The 23,936-nt window shown below is 38.7% G+C and overlaps 1 protein-coding gene across 3 annotated transcripts in view; it reads left to right on the top strand.

Annotated features, from left to right (window-relative positions):
* Positions 1-18,658, top strand: part of LOC124615671 (ester hydrolase C11orf54 homolog) — a 142,221-nt gene extending 123,563 nt beyond the window's left edge. For all 3 annotated transcript variants that reach the window (XM_047143718.1, XM_047143710.1, XM_047143702.1), the window contains exons 6-8: positions 3,450-3,546; positions 8,403-8,569; positions 18,183-18,658. In XM_047143718.1, coding sequence (XP_046999674.1) covers positions 3,450-3,546; positions 8,403-8,569; positions 18,183-18,356 — 438 coding nt within the window. In that variant the 3' untranslated portion in view covers positions 18,357-18,658. The remainder of the gene's footprint in view (positions 1-3,449; positions 3,547-8,402; positions 8,570-18,182) is intronic.
* Positions 18,659-23,936: the final 5,278 nt, after the last annotated feature.

The raw sequence follows: 23,936 nt of genomic DNA, 5'->3' as shown, positions 1-23,936 counted from the left end.
ATGGGCATTGTTGCCGTTCACTTCCCAAAGTATGGGGACTCTGCAGATGACTCTGTCCACAAAATGGGTGGGTGTGGGGAGGGAGGCAGTGCTCAACCAAAGGCAGTTGGGGAACTGCAGAAAATCCAATGGTACCTGCAGGTAGTCGTGTGGCAGGCTTCCAAGGAAAGTGGGTTGATGTTACCAAGGAAAGAGTGGAAAAACCACAGAGTCTATTGGTTAGTGATCATCATCATTTCATCCCCATTGACACACAAGTCGCTGAAGTGGCGTCAAGTCGAAAGACTTGCACCAGGCGAACGGTCTACGCGACAGGAGGCCCTCGTCACACGACTTTCACTTCACTAGAAGAAAGCGTGCGAAGAGCTAGAACAGGGAAGGGGATATGCTCAGAGGGCAGAGATGGCACCTGGGGTGGTGGGATTGTCTTGGGTGCTAAAGGTATATGACAAAGAAGGACTGATAGGAATTCCTGGGGATATGTGAAAAAAAATAGGTACTTTGTTCCTAGTTCAACTTCATGATGCTCAGATAATGAAGTCAAACAACTCATCATCAGTACTGAAGAAGCAAGACAGCTGGCACGCATATGGTCCTAGGACAACCAGAATAATGGCTGTGATTATTGCAATGCCAATCAATAACCTGTAAACTATAACCCAGGTGACCAAGTATGGATTTTTGTACATATGCAGGAAGTTGGACTATTGGAAAAATGAATTAAGTGCTGCTTTAGCCCATACGGAGCCTATGCTGCTTGTCAGACATAACCTATAAAGTTGAGGATAGTGTTCTAACACTGATGAGACCTGCATGACAATCACAGTGAGTGACGAAGCATGCTGGAATAATTTTACTTCCCCTCTTGTTTTGCCATCTGCCTCCTTAAAATTCATTTTTTCATTTCCTACTAATTAACATTAACGTACATGAGTATAATCTGCATTTTCATGAAAGAGGAACATTGGCCCTCAGTTTTAAAGAATATAACACCAGATCTAATTTTGTGCTTAGTTTTAGGTATGTAATTGATTTTCTAAATCTATTTCGACTATTCCTAGCTAATACTTTGTTATAGTGTGAAATCAGTAATTGTTTCATAACTTAAATTCTATTGTTGACTTATAAACAAATACAAATACTGTACTAATTGTAAACATTTGGAGGAACAACTAATAGTATTCTCAAAGGATCTATTTGGCTCTGTTCACAAACATGTTAGCAAAGCCAGCTGAAAATTAATTCCAAAGTAATTAACAATTTTGTCAAAAGTATTGTTTGCATAACAATATCTGTTAATTTCATGATTTAAACAAATAATTTGGCCTAACTCTTGTAGTAGAAGAAACTGTAAAAAAGATGGAATTTTTTGATGTATTTAGTTAATTTAATCGGTTAACTTTAGAGTGTAATTTCTGTAAATTAAACATCAAACAATGTATAGTTTCATTGCCCATTATTGTAAGGACATATAAGGGCCCGATTTTTCATCCCGAGACAGTCAGTCCACGCCTGAGTTTCAGACAAGAAACCTGTGTTCGTTAGAACAACAATACATCAACTTAATGTTAAATAAGTGTTACATCAATAGGCTGTGTGTTAAAACAATGACAGTGTCTGTTCAGTTTATTTGATAGACTGTGAACTGCATAATATTGGGGGGGGGGGGGGGGGGGGGGGGGGTGGAAACAGTGAAAGTAAAGAACTGTGAAACACAATTGTGCACCTGTTGGCTACATCATTTACAGTAGTCACTACTGCACTTCCATCCCCCCCCCCCCTTTTTTTTTTTCAGCCAGTATCACAACGAAGTACATTGATACCAAGGACAATCAGTGAAGAAATAAATCAGGTGAAAGTCACAAGTGCCTCCATAGAAGTAACTCTATTTGAATGTCACAGTGGCAATGAGAACATGAGAAATTGATTAGATTGTGGGAATCAACCACCACTACCATAAGTCCACTCCGAAAAAAAGTGTGTTTATACAGGGTGTTACAAAAAGGTACGGCCAAACTTTCAGGAAACATTCCTCACACACAAATAAAGAAAATATGTTATGTGGACATGTGTCCGGAAATGCTTACTTTCCATTTTAGAGCTATTTTATTAGTTCTCTTCAAATCACATTAATCATGGAATGGAAACACACAGCAACAGAACGTATCAGCGTGACTTCAGACACTTTGTTACAGGAAATGTTCAAAATGTCCTCCGTCAGCGAGGATACATGCACCCACCCTCCATCGCATGGAATCCCTGATGCGCTGATGCAGCCCTGGAGAATGGCGTATTGTATCACAGCCGTCGACAATACGAGCACGAAGAGTCTCTACATTTGGTACCGGGGTTGCGTAGACAAGAGCTTTCAAATGCCCCCATAAATGAAAGTCAAGAGGGCTGAGGTCAGGAGAGCGTGGAGGCCATGGAATTGGTCCGCTTCTACCAATCCATCGGTCACCGAATCTGTTGTTGAGAAGCGTACGAACACTTCGACTGAAATGTGCAGGAGCTCCATCGTGCATGAATCACATGTTGTGTCGTACTTGTAAAGGCACATGTTCTAGCAGCACAGGTAGAGTATCCCGTATGAAATCATGGCGGTGAATTGAGGAAGAACAATACATACTGACGAAACTAAAATGAGCTCTAACATGGAAATTAAGCGTTTCCAGACACATGTCCATATAACATCTTTTCTTTATTTGTGTGTGAGGAATGTTTCCTGAAAGTTTGGCCGTATCTTTTTGTAACACCCTGTATAGTGAACAATACTGTATACTGTGAGTTGACCATTGTGGTGTAGTGCTTGTAGCTCTGAGTCAAATGGTTGGATTCATGCATTCTGCTGTTACTTTAACATTCTTGATTTCTAGAAAGTTCTGGGTGTTACTTTGTTGTTGTTGTTATTGTAATCAATCTAGAGACTTACTTGAATAGATATTCTCACTAATCAATCCATTGTGAGCTTCTTCATCTCCAAACAACTGTTGCAGTTGTGCTCTCCCATTAAAATTTCTCCACTGCCAAATTTATGATCCCTTGGTGCCTCAGGACATTTCCTATCAAACTATCCCTTCTTTTAATTAAGTTTCAACATCAATTTCTTGTCCCCCTAATTCTCACAGCATTAGAAATATGCTGAAACATAAAATTAGGTGTGCAATTATGCACAGAGGAAGATAAAATAACAGAAAATGATGTGTCACAAAAATCACAAAATAAGTGGCTAGAAGACAAGAAGTAGTAGGTACACTAGAAATTATGAATTATAAGTGAAGCTGAAATAAAAGGCAAAGTGGAAACTTCCTTTTCTTTCAAATAACATGAGACATAAATTGAACATACATGACATTTACAAACTTCATGTACTTTTAGATATGAATCTTTCATGCATTTGTGTGCTGTTTTTATGTGTGATGCTTCATGCTTACAGCTTTCTTTTTTAGGTCCTGAAGATACATTGCAAGAAGAGAACAGGAAAGTTTGACTTTATAGCCAGTATACGAACAACACTTACCAAGCACTACAGTGACAAACCTGTGGGTATGTTTGAACCTTACAGCATTGCACTTAATGTCTTTCCACTTCTCTAAAGATGATCTATAGTGAAGAGAGGGAGAGAGGGAGAGGGAGAGGGAGAGGGGGAGAGGGAGAGGGAGAGAGAGAGAATCTTCATGTTTTTGCAACATAAAGACTGTTCCATAAAATTTTGGGCATGCAGACACATAAATTCAGCTTATTCTTCTAATATTTCAGCTGAATACCAACCAGCCATCTCCAGAATGGACGCGACTGGATCAGAAAAGGGAGGTAATGACAGTGGCACGTAAAGTGCCCTCCGCCACACACCGTTGGGTGGCTTGCGGAGTATAAATGTAGATGTAGATGTAGATGTAGAATGAACTGAGGTGACTAACACACCAGCACTTGCTCCGTCCTTTTAAACCCCAGGACCGAACCACTGCGTATAAGGCCAAAGATACACAAGGTGCCAGAGACATTGATAGGTGGCAAAGAGGTGTAACATATGCATGGAAATTAAATCTATGGCTGTGCATTCGTTCCACACGGTGATATCGAAGTGTCACGGAGAGCTGCACCGTCACGACGTCTTTGTGATTTAATTACAGAAATTGCCGGATTCCATGATTTGTCCAAGCTGAAGATGCTATCTTTATTAATTAAATTCATCACTAACCAAATTTCAATTGCTTCTTTCACTACTGAGTCCCAGAAAGATGAAGTCATGGCTAAAATTTTGACATTATTGTACACCATAGTGTGCCCAGTGTCAATAAAGTGCTCCGCCACCACAGATTTATTACGTTGTAAGAGATGAGTGTACCTGCAGTGCTCTGTGCATCTCTCCTGGACTGTAAGTGTCATCTGTCTGATGTAGGAAAGGCCGCACTCACAGGGGACCTTATAAACCCCAGGCTTCCGAAGCACCAAATCGTCATTAACGGAACCCAGGAGTGCTGCAGTCTTCGGTGGAGGGCGAAAAATCACTTTTACTTTGTGTTTACTGAGGATCCATCCTGTTTTCGACAAAAAGCTTCCCATGTATGGCAGGAAAGCCATGGATTTAAAACTTTCCATGTCTTCTTTCACTTTTCTTATGCCCACTGTCGATTTCATTTGTAGTGCCATGCGTATCTGCTGTGGAGAGTACCTGCTGGCTTCAAAAACTCTTCTCAGGTGTAGAAGCTCGTCCTCCAGATTTCTCTCATCACCAATGATGTGTGATTTGTGTATTAGACTTCTGAGTACACTCATTGTCTGCGAAGGATGGCAGTTTTAAATCCATGGCTTTCCTGCCATATGTGGGAAGCCTTTCATCAGAAATAGGACAGATCCTCAATAAACACAAAGTGAAAGTGATTTTTCACTCTCCACCAAAGATTGCAGCACTCCTGGGTTCTGTCTCTTACAACCTAATAAATCTGCGATGGCGAAGCACTGTATTGACACTGGACACTCTATGGTGTATGATAATGTCGAAATTTTAGCCACGACTTCATCTTTCTGGGACTCAGTAGTGAAAGAACCATTTGAAATTCAGTTGGCGATGAATTTAATTAATAGAGGTAGTGACTTCAGCTTTGAAAAAATCATTGAATCTGGCAATATCTGTAATTAAATCACAAAGATGTCGCAATGATGCAGCTCTTCGTGACACATCGATATCACTGTGTGGAACAACTGTGCAGCCATAGATTTGTATATGTTACACCTCTTTGCCACCTATCAATATCTCTGGCAACTTGTGTATCTTTGGTCTTACGCAATGGTTTGGTCCTCAGGTTTAAAACGACGGAGTAAGTGCTGGATCGTTAGTCACCTCAACTCACTCTGAAGAGGGCTGATTGGTGTTCAGCAGAAATATTAGAAGAAGAAGCTGAATTTGTGTGTCTGCATACCCGAAATTTTATGGAACAGAGACACAGACGGTTTTATTCGCAAAAAATGTGTTTTATTTTTATATTTAAATTTCCAGCAATTTCTGTGAGAAGAGAGGTTAGTTAGTTTCATGTTCCATGGATGATTTACTTGATAAATCGTAAAGATATGGAACAAGGCATTTTACATCTACATCTACAGCCACATATTACAAATTATTTTGTAAACGTGGCTACAGGCTGATCATCTGCAAGCATTTTTTTAAAATGACATACAGACATTTTATGTCTTCGGCTATTGATCAAGAATTTTGATTGCAGCATTGTGCACCTCTTTTTGTGGCTAAGGAAACCTTAATGTGATATAATGGATGCCATTTTTTTCTGGAATTATTCCTTTTGAACTGTGGTGGATTATTTACAATAAACTTTTGATGGAACACATATGCTGTGGAGCAGTAGTCAGAATGCCTAACTCCTTAAACAGATGTCTACAAGATGATCATGGATGAGCACCACATATTATTATTATATCACATTTTTGAAACATGAAGTCTTCCTTTCTTAAAGAGGAGTTAACCCAGAATATTATTCCATAAGACATTATTGAATGAAAATATGCGGTATATGTCAACTTACTGATTTGTCTCTCACCAAGATTTGCAATGATTCAAACTGTAAATGTCGCTGAACCAAGTTGTTTTAGGAGTCCCAAAATGTGCTTTTTCCAGTTTAAATTCTCATTGATATGGACACCAAAGAACTTTGAAGTTTGTATGCCTGGACTGACACATTTTTGAGAAACAACAGCAGACTTAAAATTGAGCCTTGGGGAACCTATACATGATTTCCCTCCAGTCAGAATAATATCCTCTGACTACGTTGGGTTGAATTACCAAGCACAACATTCTGCATTCTTTTTGAAAGATATGGCATTATCCATTTGTTTGTTATACCATGAATCTCATAAAATCACGTTTTATTTTGGAGGATACTGTGATTCACATGGTTAAATGCTGCAGACAGGTCACAGAAGATTTTGTTATTCAATGCTTGTAAATTTTGATGAGTGAACATGGAAATGGCAGTTTCAGTAGAGCACTTCTTCTGAAATGCAAACTATGATTTACTTAGGATATTATTGCTGCCCATGGGATTTTCCATTCTAGAATACATCATGCTCTCAAAAATTTTGGAAAATGAAGTTAGCAGTGAAACAGGTTGGATGTACTGACATTTCTCCTGTCCCCTTTTTTAACAAAAATTTTAACATTCACATACTTCAAAACCTGTTTGTAACTATACTTTGCAATATGTTTAAGAAATTATTATTAAACATATTTGTTACCAGTGACTCATCATTGACACAGTGTGTATATGCACCAGGACAACTGGGAAATGTGTGAAATACCTTTGGAATTTTTTCATCCAGGAGAAGTCTGCGAACCTGTGTTTTTTTTTTTTTTTAGAATTCCAGTAATGTTTTATTGTTTTGATTTTCAATAAAATTTTTGTGATTTTGGGTTATAAGAACTGATAATCTAAGATTGAATTTTACTTTAGCCTGCTACTGTTGAGGAATACTGCAGCAATAAAACATAAACGAGAGAATAATAGCAAAATAAAACTTCAGTTGCAAAGAAAATGTCCATGTACATCAACAAAACACAGTGCATACACAGGCATCTGCTGACAGCACAATGTGTCAGAGGCCTGAGGATAAAGAATCTGCAATACTTCGTGTCAACAAACTGCTTTCTATAAATGTGACACAACTGTTTACATATCTAAGAGCAGGGAAATATTGCAAATGGTGGTGTAAGAAGCATTAAGTTCAAAGTAAATTTTCTTTTGTACAAGAGGTGTTATGTTACGTGTGAGAGTGGATCATGAATTTCTTAAATCACAGAGCATTTGACTTTCATTCAAAGTGTAACACTTTGAGGACCAATCATGTTGAAAAATTTTAGGCCCAGAAGACCATCTCTTTATAACATCATTTAAAATTTTACTGGCACCTTTGTATTTGCTGTATCCTGAAGGCTAACATGCTCTAAAAAGGACCAAGCTTCAGGGTTAGCTTTTCACACTTGTTTTAGTTCTTTCACAGATTACAAATTATACCACAATGATGGCAGAAGGTATAACTATCCTTAAAAGAGTATGAGGGGAGTTCATGAGTAATTTCACATGCAAATGGCTTTTCCATGGAAAAGTCGAAGTGCTCAATGAAATGTATTCAGCCAGATAACTCACGAAATGCTCAGCACACAGCAGTGAAATTTATGATCATGCTTGCCAGAAATATTCAGCAGCTGCAATTTAAGCTGTGCCCTGAGGAACCTGCCTAACCACACCCTTCGGACGGGGGGGGGGGGGGGGGGGGGTGGGGGGGGGGGGGGGGGAGGGGGGGGGGGATTGATGACCAGTGTGTTCGTGCTACTTAAAAGTTATGTTGCTATTGGCTAACTGCATTATATGTCCTGTGTTCTGAATATCTGCCATCATTGGCTGGCGAGATCATGTGACATGAGCTTTGACTGGCTGACAAAAGCACATTGTGCAACACAATATCAATTTCAGTGCTTTGGAAGCTAGTGTGCTGTATTTGGTGGAATTCGTATTTACACTTTCATAATACAAAAATATGCAATGTACATGTTGCTGCACATCAAAGATCTTTTCAAAATGCATTGTTCTGTATGGGGCTTCATTTTCTAATACCAGGAAGTTATCTACCGGTGTATAAAACCTTTACCTTTCAAAGGATTGGTAAGTTGCACAGTTCTGATGGAAAGTAAATTTTCACTTCACACAAAAAAAATGTACTTTTACACAGGGTATAGTGTATTTACACCTGGGAAAAAGTATATTTTTAACCAGGAAATACCCCTATTATAGGCTTTCCGTTTACATGAAAAAATTCTTAATGTGAAGTAATACGATACTGAATATTATTGTTAATTGATTTCATTATAACACTGTCTCCATTTTGTTTAGGGCTTGGAGGAACTTTTCTTTTGAAACAAGGAAAAGCTAAACAGCACATCATGCCAGATTTCTCAACAGTGCCACTCCAGTCTGATGAAGATCTTGAACATTGGTTGAAGTTTTATAACATGTCAGCTCCACTAATTGCTGTAGGAACATTAATATCAGCTGATCCGGTTTGTATGAATTTTACGCATACTCAAGTACTAAGTATGGTATAATTTTAAAATTTATGAATGCTCTCGGACAGTGGTTGTCTAACTTATAAAGCTTCTGACTACCACTGAAACAGAGCTGGCCAGAACCTCCTATCTTCTCTTTATACCCACATGTTAATAATTAACTTCTTAAACTTTTCGTTCAAGTATCTAGAAAGTACACGTGTAGTGCTTACCTGAATTTATAAAACTTTAATCAGGCTTTTCCTCAATTAAATTTATTATTCATGCTGTTCTTTTCAATATACTGATTTCTTTAGTGTAGTTAGTTATTCTGAAAACAAGTTAATTAAAAATTATTAATAACTGAAAACTTTCCTACAGTTTGAGATAGGAAACTTTGAATGAGCTAATCAGTCAAGTTGAGTATGGCGACACCACTCATTAGAAAGACTGGCATTCCAGTCTTGGAATAGCATATTTCAATTTCTGTGAAATTAATTAACACAAGAAATAACTGTAATTAAAGTTCAAATACAACCAAAATTACTTTCACCATTTGTATCATTACGTCTGTTAGATTCCAGACATTACCACTACACCTTTGTTGTCCTATTTTTTCCAAATTAAATGATACCTTTCACTAATTAATTAAGTCACTAATTAAGAATTTGCTGTAATTCAAATAACTGATTATAAATCTAAGGATGATGCCTGTACTTGTAAATAGGTTATCTCCAGCATGGATGTATAAAGTGGTTCCATTATCTTTTGCATTTTCGTAAATTACTAGGATTGTGAGTTACAATGAGATCACATGCTGCTGTCTCATGGCTGAAAGCTTTGATTTTATTTTGTCTTTATTTAATTATATTAAATTTTCATTCATTGTGTCTCACGTGCGCCCCATTAGAGCACAAATGGCAATATTTATTTATTTGGATTTCGTTCCCTTTAATTGTACGTGTTTTATTATGCCATGCCTTCTTCCTAAATGTGTAAGGCATTTTTAAAATGTTCAAATGTGTGTGAATTCCTAAGGGACCAAACTGCCAAGGTCTTCGGTCCCAAGACTTACACACTACTTAAACTAACTTAACGCTAAGGACAACACTCACACCCATATCCGAGGGAGGATTCAAACCTCCGGCAGGAGGGGCTGCACGATTAGTGACATGGCGCCTCTAACCTCTAATGGCAGGCATTTGTAAAACTGTTTCCTTAATACACAACTAGCACTGCAAAGATGGTGCTTCTGCAAACTGATTATAAAATGTACATACTCATTCATAGTTATTTGTAAATGAATATGCATGTGTCATTTAGTGATACAAAGAAATTTGCAGGGCAATAAAACCAGTAATGGTTTGTGGTTTGTGGAGTTGAAGGGGCCAGACTACAAAGGCCATCAGTCAAACCAGTAATACAGGAGAAATTTGCAGAGCAATAAAACCAGTAATACAGGCCCATAATCAGTATTTATGGAAACTGCCACTAACTGCATGCTGTAGTATAAACTTGAACAAGCTTCAATATTTTCCTGGGGTATGGTGTTTGAGGTAATTTGTGTCCAAGTGCTAAGTACTGTTGTGCTGCCTCTGGGATTAGTACATTCAGTGTATGATGTCTCATGTGCATGGGCTATAAAGAGAGGCAACAATATTTTCCATGCAGACAAAAAAGCATTGAACATTCCTCACAAGAGTGTGTTGTTGAATAGCAACATCAGAAAAGCACCAAAAAGTTGGGTACAGCTTTGAGTTCAAGAACTCCCCTGATCCAAGCATTAGTGGTGATAGAATCTACAATTCATAGAAGCCAGAATTATGGATTATAGCCAAAGGCATCACTCTACATATATAATGACAATGGATAATGCACTCTAGGCTATGTCAACTGCTTGGTAGAATACAATTTAAGTGTCAGACTACAAATCCAAAGATGAGCAGTTCAGCTTCCAGTTGGTCATAGAATTTTTTCAGTTATCACCAGCATGAGACACTGTGCACTCAACAAGCAGTTCCCACTGAAGTGTTGTTCAGCACACTGATTTGCTGCCATTTCTACATCTACATAGATACACTGCAAGCCATCATATAGTGCACTGTGATTTCTGTTGTCTTCTCTTTGCAGTTCTTTGTGATATGTGTGTTGGCTCATGTAGAATCATTATGCAGTCAGCTGCAAATGCTGATCTCAAAATGTTCTCAAAAGTGTTTTTTGAAATGAATGTCACTTTCCTTCCAGGGATTCTCATTTGAGTTCACAAAGTATCTCCATAATAATCACAAGTCAATTGAAACCATCTGTAACAAATCTGGCAGCAGGCCTATGGATTGCTTCAAAGTCTTTCCTTAATCCAACCAGGTGGGGATCCCAAACACACTAGCAGTTCTCAAGGATGGGTCACATTAATGTTGTATATGTGGTCTCTTTTTGCAGATACGCTACGCTTTCCTAGATTCCTCCCAATAAACCAAAGTTAACCATTCACCTTCCCTACTATTGTGTTTATGTGCTCATTCCATTTATATCGCTTTGCAACATTATACATAGATAGCTGATCGACATGACTGTGTCGAGCAGCACAACACTAATTTTGTAATTGAAAATTACAGGATTTTATTCCTACTTATTACTTAGATTTTTCTACATTGAAAGCAAGCTGCCATTCACCAAAGTAAATAGGAATTCTGTCTAAGTCATTCTGCATCCTTCCACAGTCTCTCAGTGACTGTACTTTCCTTTATAATATAGCATCAATAGCAGACCGACATAGATTGCTGCTCACCTTAATTTAGAGAACAAGAACAGTTATATCACAATTCCCTCAGGCATTCCTTGTGACCCCCCTGTCTCTGATGAACTCCTGCTATCATTGTTGTGGTCTTCCGTCCAGAGACTAGTTTGATGCAGCTCTCCATGCTACTCTATCCTGTGCAAGCTTCTTCATCTCTGAGTAATTACTACAACCTACATCCTTCTGAATCTGCTTACTGTACTCATCTCTTGGTCTCCCTCTATGATTTTTACCCTCCACACTTCCCTCCAATACTAAATTGATGATCCCTTGATGCCTCAGAATGTGTCCTACCAACCGATCCCTTTTTCTAGTCAAGTTATGTCACAAATTCCTCTTCTCCCCAATTCTATTCAATACCTCCTCATCAGTTATGTGATCTATCCATCTAATCTTCAGTATTCTTCTGTAGCACCACATTTCAAAAGCTTAATTCCTTTCTTGTCTAAATTGTCCATGTTTCACTTGCATACATGGCTACACTCAATACAAATATCTTCAGAAGAGACTTTCTGACAATTAAATCCAGACTCAATGTTAACAAATTTCTCTTCTTCAGAAACGTTTTTCTTGCCATAGCCAGTCTGCATTTAATATCCTCTCTACTTTGACTATCATCAGTTATTTTGCTCCCAAAACAGCAAAACTCATCTACTACTTTAAGTGTCTCATTTCCTAATCTAATTCCCTCAGCATCACATCATTTAATTTGACTATATTCCATTATCCACATTTTGCTGTTGTTGATGTTCATCTTATATCCTCCTTTCAAGACACTGTCCATTCTGTTCAACTGCTCTTTCAGGTCCTTTGCTGTCTCTGTCAGAATTACAATGTCATCGGCAAACCTCAAAGGTTTTATTACTTCTCCATGGATTTTAATTCCTACTCCAAACTTTTCTTTTGTTTCCAGTACTGCTTTCTCAATATACAGATTGAATAGCATTGTGGATAGGCTAAACCCTGTCTGACTCCGTTCTCAACCACTGCTTCCTTTTCATGCCCCTCGACTCTTATAACTGCCATCTGGTTTCTTTACAGATTATAAATAGCCTTTTGTTCCCTGTATTTTACCCCTGCCATCTTCAGAAGTCGTAAGGTCTTTATTGCCCCGTGTGTTCCTACATTCCTACGAAATCCAAATTGTTTTTCCCGAGGTCGGCTTCTACCAGTTTTTCCATTTGTCTGTAAAGAATTTGTGTTAGGAATTTGCAGCCATGACTTATTAAACTGATAGTTCTGTAATTGTCACACCTGTCAACATCTGTTTTCTTTGGGATTGGAATTATTATATTCTTCTTGAAGTCTGAGGGTATTTTGCCTGTCTCGTACATCTTGTTCACCAGATGGTAGAGTTTTGTCAGGACTGGCTCTCCCAAGGCCGTCAGTAGTTCTAATGGAATGTTGTTTACTCCCGGGGCCTTGTTTTGACTCAGGTCTTACAGTGCTCTGTCAAACTCTTCACACAGTATCGTATCTCCCATTTCATCTTCATCTACATCCTCTTCCATTTCCGTAATATTGTCCTCAAGTACATCGCCCTTGTATAGACCCTCTATATACTCCTTCCACCTTTCTGCTTTCCCTTCTTTGCTTAGAACTGGGTTTCCATCTGAGCTCTTGATATTCATACAAGTGGTTCTCTTCTCTCTTAAGGTCTCTTTAATTTTCCTGTAGGCAGTATCTATCTTACCCCTCGTGAGATAAGCCTCTACACCCTTACATTTGTCCTCTTGCCATCTCTGCTTAGCCATTTTGCACTTCCTGTCGATCTCATTTTTGAGACATTTGTATTCCTTTTTGCCTGCTTCACTTACTGCATTTTTATATTTTGTCCTTTCATCAATTAAATTCAATATTTCTTCTGTTACCCAAGGATTTCTATTAGCCCTTGTCTTTTACCTACTTGATCCTCTGCTGCCTTCACTATTTCATCTCTCAAAGCTACCCATTCATCTTCTACTGTGTTTCTTTCTCCTGTTCTTGTCAGTTGTTCTCTAATGCTCTCTCTAAAACTCTCTTCAACCTCTGGGTCTTTCAGCTTATTCAGGTCCCATCTCCCTAAATTCCTACCTTTTGTGCATTTCCTTCAGTTTTAATGTACAGTTCACTACCAATAAATTGTGGTCAGAGTCCACATCTGCCCCTGGAAATGTCTTACAATTAAAAACCTCATTCCTAAATCTCTGTCTTACCATTATATAATCTATCAGAATCCTTTCAGTGTCTCCAGGCCTGTTCCACGTATACAACCTTCTTTCATGATTCTTAAACCAAGTGTTATCTATGATTAAGTTATGCTCTGCGTAAAATTCTACCAGGCGGCTTCCTGTTTCATCCCTTACCGCCAATCCGTAATCACCTACCGCTTTTCCTTCTCTTCCTTTTCCTACTATCAAATTTCAGTCCCCCATGACTATTAAATTTCAATCTCTCTCCAGCACCTGAATAATTTATTGTATCGCATCATACATTTCATCAATCTCCTCATCATCCGCGGAGCTAGTTGGAATATAAACTTGTGCTACTGTAATGGGGGTGGGCTTCATGTCTATCTTGGCCACAATAATGAGTTCACTATGCTGTTTGCAGTAGCTTACCTGCACTCCTATTTTTTTATTCATCGTTAAACCTACTCCTGCATTACCTCTATTTGTTTTGTGTTTATATCCCTGTATTCACCTGACCAGAAGTCTTGTTCCTCCTGCCTCCAAACTTCACTAATTCCCACTATATCTAACTTTAACCTATCCATTTGGTTCTATTATTTAAAAAATGTTCACGCCACTCACATACCTGGGAATCTGTTTTATACGTTCAGACCTCCATTAACAGTCAAAGTGTCAAACACTTTCTGAAAATGTAGGAATATCGTTCACAAGAAATCATGTGAGAAAAGGACAAGCTGAGTTTTGCATGAGCAACGCTTTTTAAATCTATGCTGATTTGTGGACAGAAGCTTTTGTGTCTCAAGAAGTTTATTATATTGAAACTTAGGATAAGCACAGTGTAGAATGGGATGTAATAATGTTTGATTAAGATGCACTCAAGAAGTCTGCAGTAGTCCAATGTTAAGGATATTGGTCAGTAATGTTGCAGGTCCATTTCTTTACTGTTTTTATTTACCTGTCTTTTGGGACTTGATGCAGTCATAATGCTGTACAGTAATCTCTGTAAAAATGATTTTGGGATTCCATCTGGACCTGGTGACTTATTTGCATTCAACTCCATTAGTTGCTTCTCTACACCAGGGATGCCTCATACAATGTCCTCCATACATGAGACTGTGCAGTGGTTAGACAACTGCATTTCTGTATTATCCTTATCCTTGTAACTATAATCTATCATAGATCCCTCAAATGAAAAATGCTGCCAATTCTTGGAAAAAAAACGCAGGTCACACCTGTCTACAAGAAGGGTAGTAGAAGTGATCCAGAAAACTACTGTCCAATATCCTTGACACTGATTTGTTGCAGAATCTTAGAACATATACTGAGCTCAAACATTCTGAGGTGTCTTGAACAGAATGACCTACTCAATGCCAACCAGCATGGATTTTGAAAACATCAATCATGTGAAACCCAACTCGCACTTTCTCAAGTGACATACTGAAAGCTTTGGATCAAGGGAGTTAGCTACATGCTATATTTCTTGATATCTGAAAAGCATTTGACTCAGTACCACACCTATCCTTATAGTCAAAAATACAATCATATGTGGTGTCAAGTGAAATTTGTGGCAAGATTGAGGACTTTTTGGAAGGGAGGATGCAACATGGTTTCTTGGATGAAGAGTCATCATCAAATGTAGAAGAAACTTTGTGTGTGCCCTAGGGAAGTGTGTTGTAGCCCTTGCTGTTCATGACCTAGCAGACAGTATTAATAGTAAAACCAGGCTTTTTGCAAATGATGTAGTTACCTGTAATGAAGTAATGTCAGGAAGAAGCTGACCGAGCGAGGTGGCGCAGTGGTTAGCACACTGGATTCGCATTCGGGAGGACGACGGTTCAATCCCGTCTCCGGCCATCCTGATTTAGGTTTTCCGTGATTTCCCTAAATCGCTTCAGGCAAATGCCGGGATGGTTCCTTTGAAAGGGCACGGCCGATTTCCTTCCCCATCCTTCCCTCACCCGAGCTTGCGCTCCGCCTCTAATGACCTCGTTGTCAACGGGACGTTAAACACTAATCTCCTCCTCCTCCTCAGGAACAAGCTGCATAAATGTTCAATCAGATATTTATAAGATTTCAAAGTAGTAGAGAGACTGGCAACTTGCTTTAAATGTTCAGAAATGTAAAATTTTGTCCTTCACAAAACGAAAAAAGATGTAGTATCCTATGACTATAATATGAATGAGTCACACATGGAATTTGCCAACTCAAATGCCTGGGTGTAACACTTTGTAGGGACACGAAATGGAATGGTCACATAGATTTAGTCATGGGTAAAGCAGTTGGTAGGCATAGGAATGTTGGTAGAATACTGGGGAAGGAAGTACAGTCAATCTATAACGGAGATTGCTTACAAGTCAGTCATGTGACCATTTCCAGAACATTGCTCAAGTGTGTGGGATCCATACCAGGTAAGCCTAACAGGGGATATTTAATGTACACAGAACAGGGCAGCACAAATGTCACAAGTTTGTTTAATCCATACTGAAGGAACGGAACTGGAAGACTCTTGAAGACAGACGTAAACTATCCCAAGAAAGTCCATAACAAAGTTTCAAGAACTGCCTTTAAATGATGGCTGTGGAAGGTACTACAACCTCCTATGTATCAATCACATGGGGATTGTGAAGATAAGATTAGAATAATTACTGCACACATAGAGGCATTGGAACAATCATTCTTCCCATGCTCCATACATGAATGGGACAGGAAGAAACACTAAGAACTGGTACAATGGAATGTATCCTCTGCCTTGCACCTCATGATGGTTTGAATTAAATAGATGTAGGAGAATAATTTCATAAATATGAAATTTAAAATTACAGCTTTCCTTTTGGTGTCTTTTATTGCCACAGCAAAGTAGTCAATGGGTAACTGTATAGAAGATTTCAACTCACTTAGTGATTACGTGTAGGACTGTAGCTTTAATGGGTTCTTGGCAAGATTTTTCGACAGAGTATTGGGATGGAAGTTGTGTGCTTTAATGGGTTCACTGTAGCTAGAAGCATCTTCAGTGTCACGTCAAGTATATACTTCATGAGTGAATAAGTGCTCGTAGTTAAACAAGCACGAGCCATACAATTGTGCTGGCAGATAGTGGCATACTTGCCAAATTTTCCAAACATTGTACCAACAGATGAGTAGAAATTCCCATAAGTACCACAAGGATCAGCTGTCCATTGTCATGTGCCTGTGATACATTGTTAAGACTTGTCCCTTTTTTATGTACTTCTTGCACACGTATTCACCACTGCAATAGCAATATGATTATTGTGGACTGTTATTTTATAATACAGTAGTCAGATTAATATTGACCAGCTATTTATTATTAAGAAGATTTAATAATGTGAATTTGTTGAGTTCCCTGGCTTGCATAGCAGTTTCACTTGCAACAGTTACCACTTGGTATCATTGATACACTACCTTCAGCACTCCTCTAAACATCTCGTAGATACAACTAACATGACTATTCAGAAGACGCAACTATTCTTCAGTCCGTATTTCTAGCTATTTTTTTGTCAGTCCTGCTTTCAGTCCCATGTCATTTATTCCCTTCATGATGGTGCAACTTCCACCAAATTGACTGTTGTACTAAGTTTTTATATGAGTAACATTGTATCATTTAAACAGAAATATCACAATTCTGTAGTGACATTCAAATTTTATTACAGAGAGGAATTTTAAATGTTGTAAGTTTGTATAAACTCCTCTCAAAATATTTTTTCACCAGATGCATATATGTGAACATGTTTGGACTGAGATTCAAGGGCAGCAAGAGATTGAAAAGAAGGCTGAGATGTCACTGTTTCAGCCTCTTGCACTCTTCATTGGTGGCCCTCCTGAGTTCAGCATCAAGTTTATGAGTGGTGTTTCTGTGATGACAGACTACAAGTTTAAACTGGTCTCAGACATGATCAATCAAGTTTGTGTGTCAGCAGAGACCATAGGCCATTTCATTTGGTTGATTCTTGTCCCCTGGATGATGAACTGTCCTGTCCCAATTCTGCACAGCTGCTCAAATTACTTCCCATATTGATGCGAGGCATCCAGTGTACCAGGCCAAAACATGACTGACAAACCCCCATGCTAAACTCTCAGGGAAATGCGCCTGAGGCAGGCATTGGTACGTTTGCACTCTGCTATGATGATTGTCTAGCATTAGATAAGCCTTTCACTCTTCGGTGAAGAGTACCTGATGCCATGGTGTTGTTGCCAATGGGCAACCTGTGCGAGACAGATATTTTAACATTTTATGTCTGACAGTAATGGTTGTATGTTCAAATTATGTTGCTGTGGTGCATGCCAATTCAGCTGTCAGGTTCCCAGTCTGACAACCCTTCTTGCAATAAAGTGATGATGCGTGTATGGTCTCAGCTTGACACGAACCTTCAGGGCATTTAGAGATATAAATATTGTTCATAATCCACATTGTCCCATCCACAGTTGGAGACACATTTTTTTCTACTGGACTGTACTAAGAATTCAGGTTTACTTCTACTTCATTATATAGGTGAGTGAGATTTCCACTGAAAAAAGCTATACAATATATAATGGCAGTGCAAAGCATTTTTTGAGCAGAGAGAGAGAGAGGAAGAGAGAGAGAGAGAGAGAGAGAGAGAGAGAGAGTTTTTTATAATATTTTAATATGTGTATTTTTTTCCAGGGTTTAGATTTACGAGTGCAACATTTTCATAGCTTCAGTCATCATGGAGAAGGTGGACACTACCACATAGACACAGAGCCTGACACAGTGGAGTATCTTGGTTATTTTTCTGTGGCTGAATGCATCTATAGAATTGACAGACCAAAAGAAACCCACATGGTTGGCAGAGACTAGTATGTAACAGTAATAATTCCTGAGAAACTGTTGCAGGATATGGGGCTCTCAGTAATAATGAAATGTTTTGTAAGTACTACAGTGACAGCCTTTCATACCACAAATTAATAATATTCAGCCATGAAATGTATTTTGTTTGCAAATGAATGGGTTTTGGGAATAGAGACAAAAGATTGACTTTAGCCTGCAAAAGCGAAAAGTTTTTGCTGGAAGGCAATATGTGTATTAATGTTTTTCAGTGTTTCATGAAGAAATTGGACTATGACTTGTAAAAAAATAAATCAAAAGCTTTTGCAAATGTATTTTTATCTGTTTTGTTTTACCACGAATAGTAGTGAAGAACACTGATTTAATCAAAATTTTGGTACAAATATTTTACCAGATTTATTTAGTGCTCAAGCTGTCACAAAACACTGCTTTAACTAATTGCACCAAAATTTAAGTTTCAGATGGGCACCATGATGAAAAGTAGATGCTTACATCATTTGCTGTAGGTTCATTTGATCAGTATGTGCAGGGTGATTATATGTGATTGACATGGTTTCAGCAGCTACTTTTTGAATAATATCTAAGAACTTTGCAGTCATACAGGCAAGCTTCGTACCTTTTATTTTATTACAGAAGTTAGGAAGCACTCGAAAAGCTCATGTTTGCCTTAGTCTGTTATGACAGTGCAATGATAAAGTCTCGTAAAGATGCATCAAGTGCTAATTTCATTCAGCAATGTTAGCCACAAGCTGCATATACCAAGAGTAAAGCAGTGAGCCAGTTGACAGCACTGAAGGAACAACTGAGTATGTGTGAATGATCATTCTGCAGAAGTTGATGAACATACAATAATCAAACATTTGGGAGATCTTACAGAACAGCATATGAGAGAGATTGTTTTTTTGTGAAAAACTTGTCATTAGTGAGAAAAGACATTTTTTGTGAAAAGCCATGAACAAATAATATGTGTGAATATGAGACAGAGAGAAACCCTGTACTACACTGTTGCAAGTCCACAACCTGCCAAAATTTACTATGCCCTGTGAAATCTTGTAGTTTAAAGTTCACAGCCCCTTCTTCTTGACAGAATAAACTATTTAAGTAGACATGTCTGGACAGGACACATTTAGAAACTGATATTTCATCTGCTAACAAGATAATGCTTCACCCCGTTTTCATCTCAGTGCTCATAAATTCCAAAACAGGGAAGCTGTTGGATAGATCACTGTGGTGGCAGTGATAAAAAAAATTCTGTCAAGTTCTCCATGCTAACCTGAAACATGGAATATACAATTTTAATCATTACCCAAAGCATATATGTTGGTCTTTGGTGTACCTACCTACCTATGCTGATGTCATGTTTTCTCTTTGTTGGTTTTTGTGTGGTAGTTCCTTGTTTACTTTCCACTGTCAAAGTATCTTTTCATAATCATAAGAATACACTCAGTTTATTGGGTGATTTGTGTATTACCCCTTGTAATATGGAAGAATCCTATAAATTGGTGATCCCCCGAATACAAAGGAACACAAAAACCCCAATCATTGTAAATTCTAACAGTGACTTTGCATCATGACTTCAGAGGGGTTCAAATGGGGAAAAGAAAAGAAAAAAAAAAAAAAAAAGCAGTTTTTATGACTACAAGAAGATCTGCAAAAGCAGATTAGTGATATCAAAACTCAAACTGAAACATGCAATATTTTATTGCCAGAAACAGGAGACAGACTGTAAATATAACAAGCAATTCACCCACCAAAATCAGCACAGTTTCCACATCGCAAATCAAATAGCAAATTCTGAAATTCCTACCACAGAAACCAGAACTGTGGATTGCCATGTTAGATGAGGGGTTGCACAAAATGCTCTTACTAGTGATCACATAAAATTATTTGTGGCAGTTAACAATTAGGTGCCTGAGCAGTTATAATGGTTTCAGACATTACATTAAAGTCGTCATCACAATAGCAATATCTCCATTTGAGGGACACCTTAGTCAGCTGTGTGTGTAAATCAGTGGACCAATGCATGTGACTGTTATTCCACTTTGAATGTATCAGTGATGGAATACCATCATAATAATAAGAAGCACTTCTGGCGCCACCTTAGAAACACAGTTAAAGAAGAAGAAATGTTGGATGCAATGCTATGTCATGTTTGGCTAACACTGTTACCATTACCAGTAAAGACTTCCACGAAAACGTGTGAGGAAGGTGATATTAAGTCTTTGTTATCAGTAGCAGACAGCCTGTAGAACAGGCAAATATTTCAGCAATGATACGAGCAACCAACTACATCAGCTCAGGTAAGACTGGTGCTATATGATATGAGCAGTAACTGAATATTAATCAACAGCTTTGAAGCAAAGTGAAATGGACACACTTCAGAAGTAGTTTTTGGCACTGACAGTAAACAAACAGATCAGCACCAGGCAAAGTAGACAGTCACTCATTCTTTTGGCAGAACAAAGTGGTTGGCCAAATGGCACAAGAGAAATGTTATCGTTCAAATGGCTCTGAGCACTATGGGACTTAACTTCTGAGGTCATCAGTCCCCTATAACTTAGAACTACTTAAACCTAAGTAACCAAAATACAGCACTCACATTCATGCCCGAGGCAGGATTCGAACCTGTGACCGTAGCGGTTGCACGGTTCCAGACTGTAGTGCCTAGAACCGCTTGGCCACCCCGGCCAGTGAGAAATGTTCCTCAGTGTGCTGGGACCACAGGCACGTTGGTAGTCAGGCCGGCAGTTGCATATCTCCGTGCGCACTCCCAGATGGCCTAAGCAGCCTGTAGTAGTTGCGGCAGGCCATGCTGTTCCCTGAAAGCACCAACTCATAAATGAGGGAACCATCATTAGTCCTGGAAGCACTGTCAGTGACGTAACCAAAATTAACCTAAACACAACACATAACAGTAATAAATCAAGACTACAGCCACACAAGCAGCAAATCGAGCATGTTTGTTTACATTTTCATACCATTTGTATATGATGGACAGGCATGTAAACTGTTGCTTCCTCATCAACTTGGGTTGAGGTGTAAGTACACTACCATACAGTCAGAACCAAGATGCATCAGGGGATGCATCTCTCCACCCTAATGCAGCCAACAGCTCACTCATTACACATATGGTGAACATGAAGTAACTATTGACTTGGGTTTCAGTTGAAAGTTCCAGTATAGATTTGTTCTAGCAAATGTTATTGAGCTAATATGGGGAGTGGATTTCATTCATCACTAAGAACTGGGAATAAGCCACCATACAGCACAGATCAAGATAGGCTGTGAGGTGGCCACAAGAGAATAAGCAAAAGTGCTACAAATGCCACCACCTCACCCTATAATTATGTTATATCAAAGGCCCGACAGGAAGTTATCAGCCACATTGGTAAAGTATTGCATAATATGGTGAACCATTTTAAGACAAAACCTGGCCAATCAGTCTCTCAACGGCCGTGGATATTGGCACCTGACTGTTTTTCCACAGCAAAAGCAGAATTTGAAGAAACGTTACAAACACATATCTTACGCAGATTTGATGGCCCGTGGGCATCACTGACATCACCATTGTATCTAATGAAGAAGAAAGATGGCACCTGGAGGCCCTGCTGAGATTACCGCACTCTGAACACACATACCACCCCTGACTGCTACCCAGTCCCTAATGTAACAAATTTCACAAATGTGTTAGCCAGAGCTACAGTTTTTAAGCATGACTGACTGTAAAAAAGCATATAACCAGATTCCTGTGAGAGGAGGAGACATCCCAAGGCCTGCAGTGTAACACCTTTTGGTCTTTTTTACAAATGCTGAATGTCACCAGGCAGGATTTTGTAGATGAAGCACTATGGAGACTGAGGGTTTTTTTTCTTTTTTTTTTTTATCTAGATGATATTTTGGTATCTTCCCAGACAACAGCACTACATGAGAAACACATTCAGCAGGATATAGAATTACAGTTTGGTAGTAAATAAAACAAGATATGTTTTCAGTAATTAAAACTTCCGGGCTAAGAGGCCGTGGTCCAATAGTAGAAATACTTCTCCCTGACGTTTCATTGCCAGCTGCGGGCAACATCATCTGAGGTGCGCCAAAAGCACTTAACATTCCTTGGTGGCTTGGATGGTTTAAAATAAGGCGGGAGAAGGGACCAAACTGCGAGGTCATCGGTCCCTAAACATTCCTTGGTCATACGGTTTCTATGGCAAGTATCTGTCCACGCAAGGAGAAGATAGAGGTCATTAAAAATATTCCACATCCAACTGCTTTTCAGCAGGTAAGAAGATTCCTAGCAATTATTAACTTCTAACGCTGACATCTGCCGGAAGCAGAATACAGTGGGCCAATGTCTTCTACAGCAGATACCAGACATGCCTTTGAAAAGGTAAAATACAGCTTTCAAGAAGCAGTTCTCTTGTTTCACCCAGCCCACAATGTGCCATTAGCAGTAGTGATAGATGCTAGCGAGCAGGCTACTGGCGCAGCCATGCATCTAAATGTTGAAAAGTGTGGAAACTTTTAGATTTTTCCTCCTGGAAACTGTCAGAAGTGCACACCAACTGGAGTGCATATGATGGAGTCACTGACCATCTATGAAACTGTGCAGCACTTCAGCCCTTATACAGAGGGCAGACCATTTGTGGTCTGCATGTATCATAAACCGATTATGCCTGGTTTTAAGAAACTCAAGGTGGATTGTTCCCCGAACAATTTCACCAGCTAGAGTTCATTGGTCAATTTACGACAGACATAAGACACATAAGAGGGGCAGAAAATGTAGTTCCTGATTTTTTTCTTTTGGACTGGTGCCATCTCTTGTACAATAAATTACAGTGCACTGCAGTGCAAGCCACAAACAGCTACAGGAGTCTCTGCAAAGCAATTCAGCTGCCTTCCAGCTCAAGCAGATGCAGTCAATACAGACCAAAGATCTTATTTTGTGTGATATGTCTCGAAACTTACCCAGACTTTGTGCCTGAAATGCACAATTATCCTGCACAACTATATTGCTGACAATAATAGACAAAATATGTAGCGTGTAACTTTAGTAAATGAATGATGTTTTGCGGCATCAAAATAGCCCATTGAGTGGCATGTACATAAAAAACTAAATCTCTGCTTACCTTGTGGACGACTGCTACTTTACAGGGGCTGAGACAATTAATACATACTTACTAATATTACGGTCTGGGTTTTTCAATTAATATGACTGAAATACATTTATTGTTGTTATCTAAATGGTTTATTGTGTTGATCCACAAACAGAATAGCCACAAAAAATTATCTTCACTCTCAAAAAACTTTTGACTGTTAAAACTTGAAGCATTCTGAGTTAAATATGTGTGACTCCTTCGACCACAGAAAACCAATTTCATGTATGGCAGAAAACTGACTGACATAAGTGTGCTGTTTTGGCATGGTCATCAGTTCAAAGATAATGTTACACCAAAGAAATTTATTAGAAAATTTAGATCCAAACAAATGTTCTCAGTATATTACAAAGTCATCTACTGAATTTGTATTCATGCAATGATTTATTTCATTCAAATTATTTTTGCTTTACAAAATGTATGACTTTATTTATTTTTAATT

The sequence above is a fragment of the Schistocerca americana genome, chromosome 1 (assembly GCF_021461395.2).
Source record: "Schistocerca americana isolate TAMUIC-IGC-003095 chromosome 1, iqSchAmer2.1, whole genome shotgun sequence".
Taxonomy (NCBI): domain Eukaryota; kingdom Metazoa; phylum Arthropoda; class Insecta; order Orthoptera; family Acrididae; genus Schistocerca; species Schistocerca americana.
This window is presented reverse-complemented; position numbering and strand designations above follow the sequence as displayed.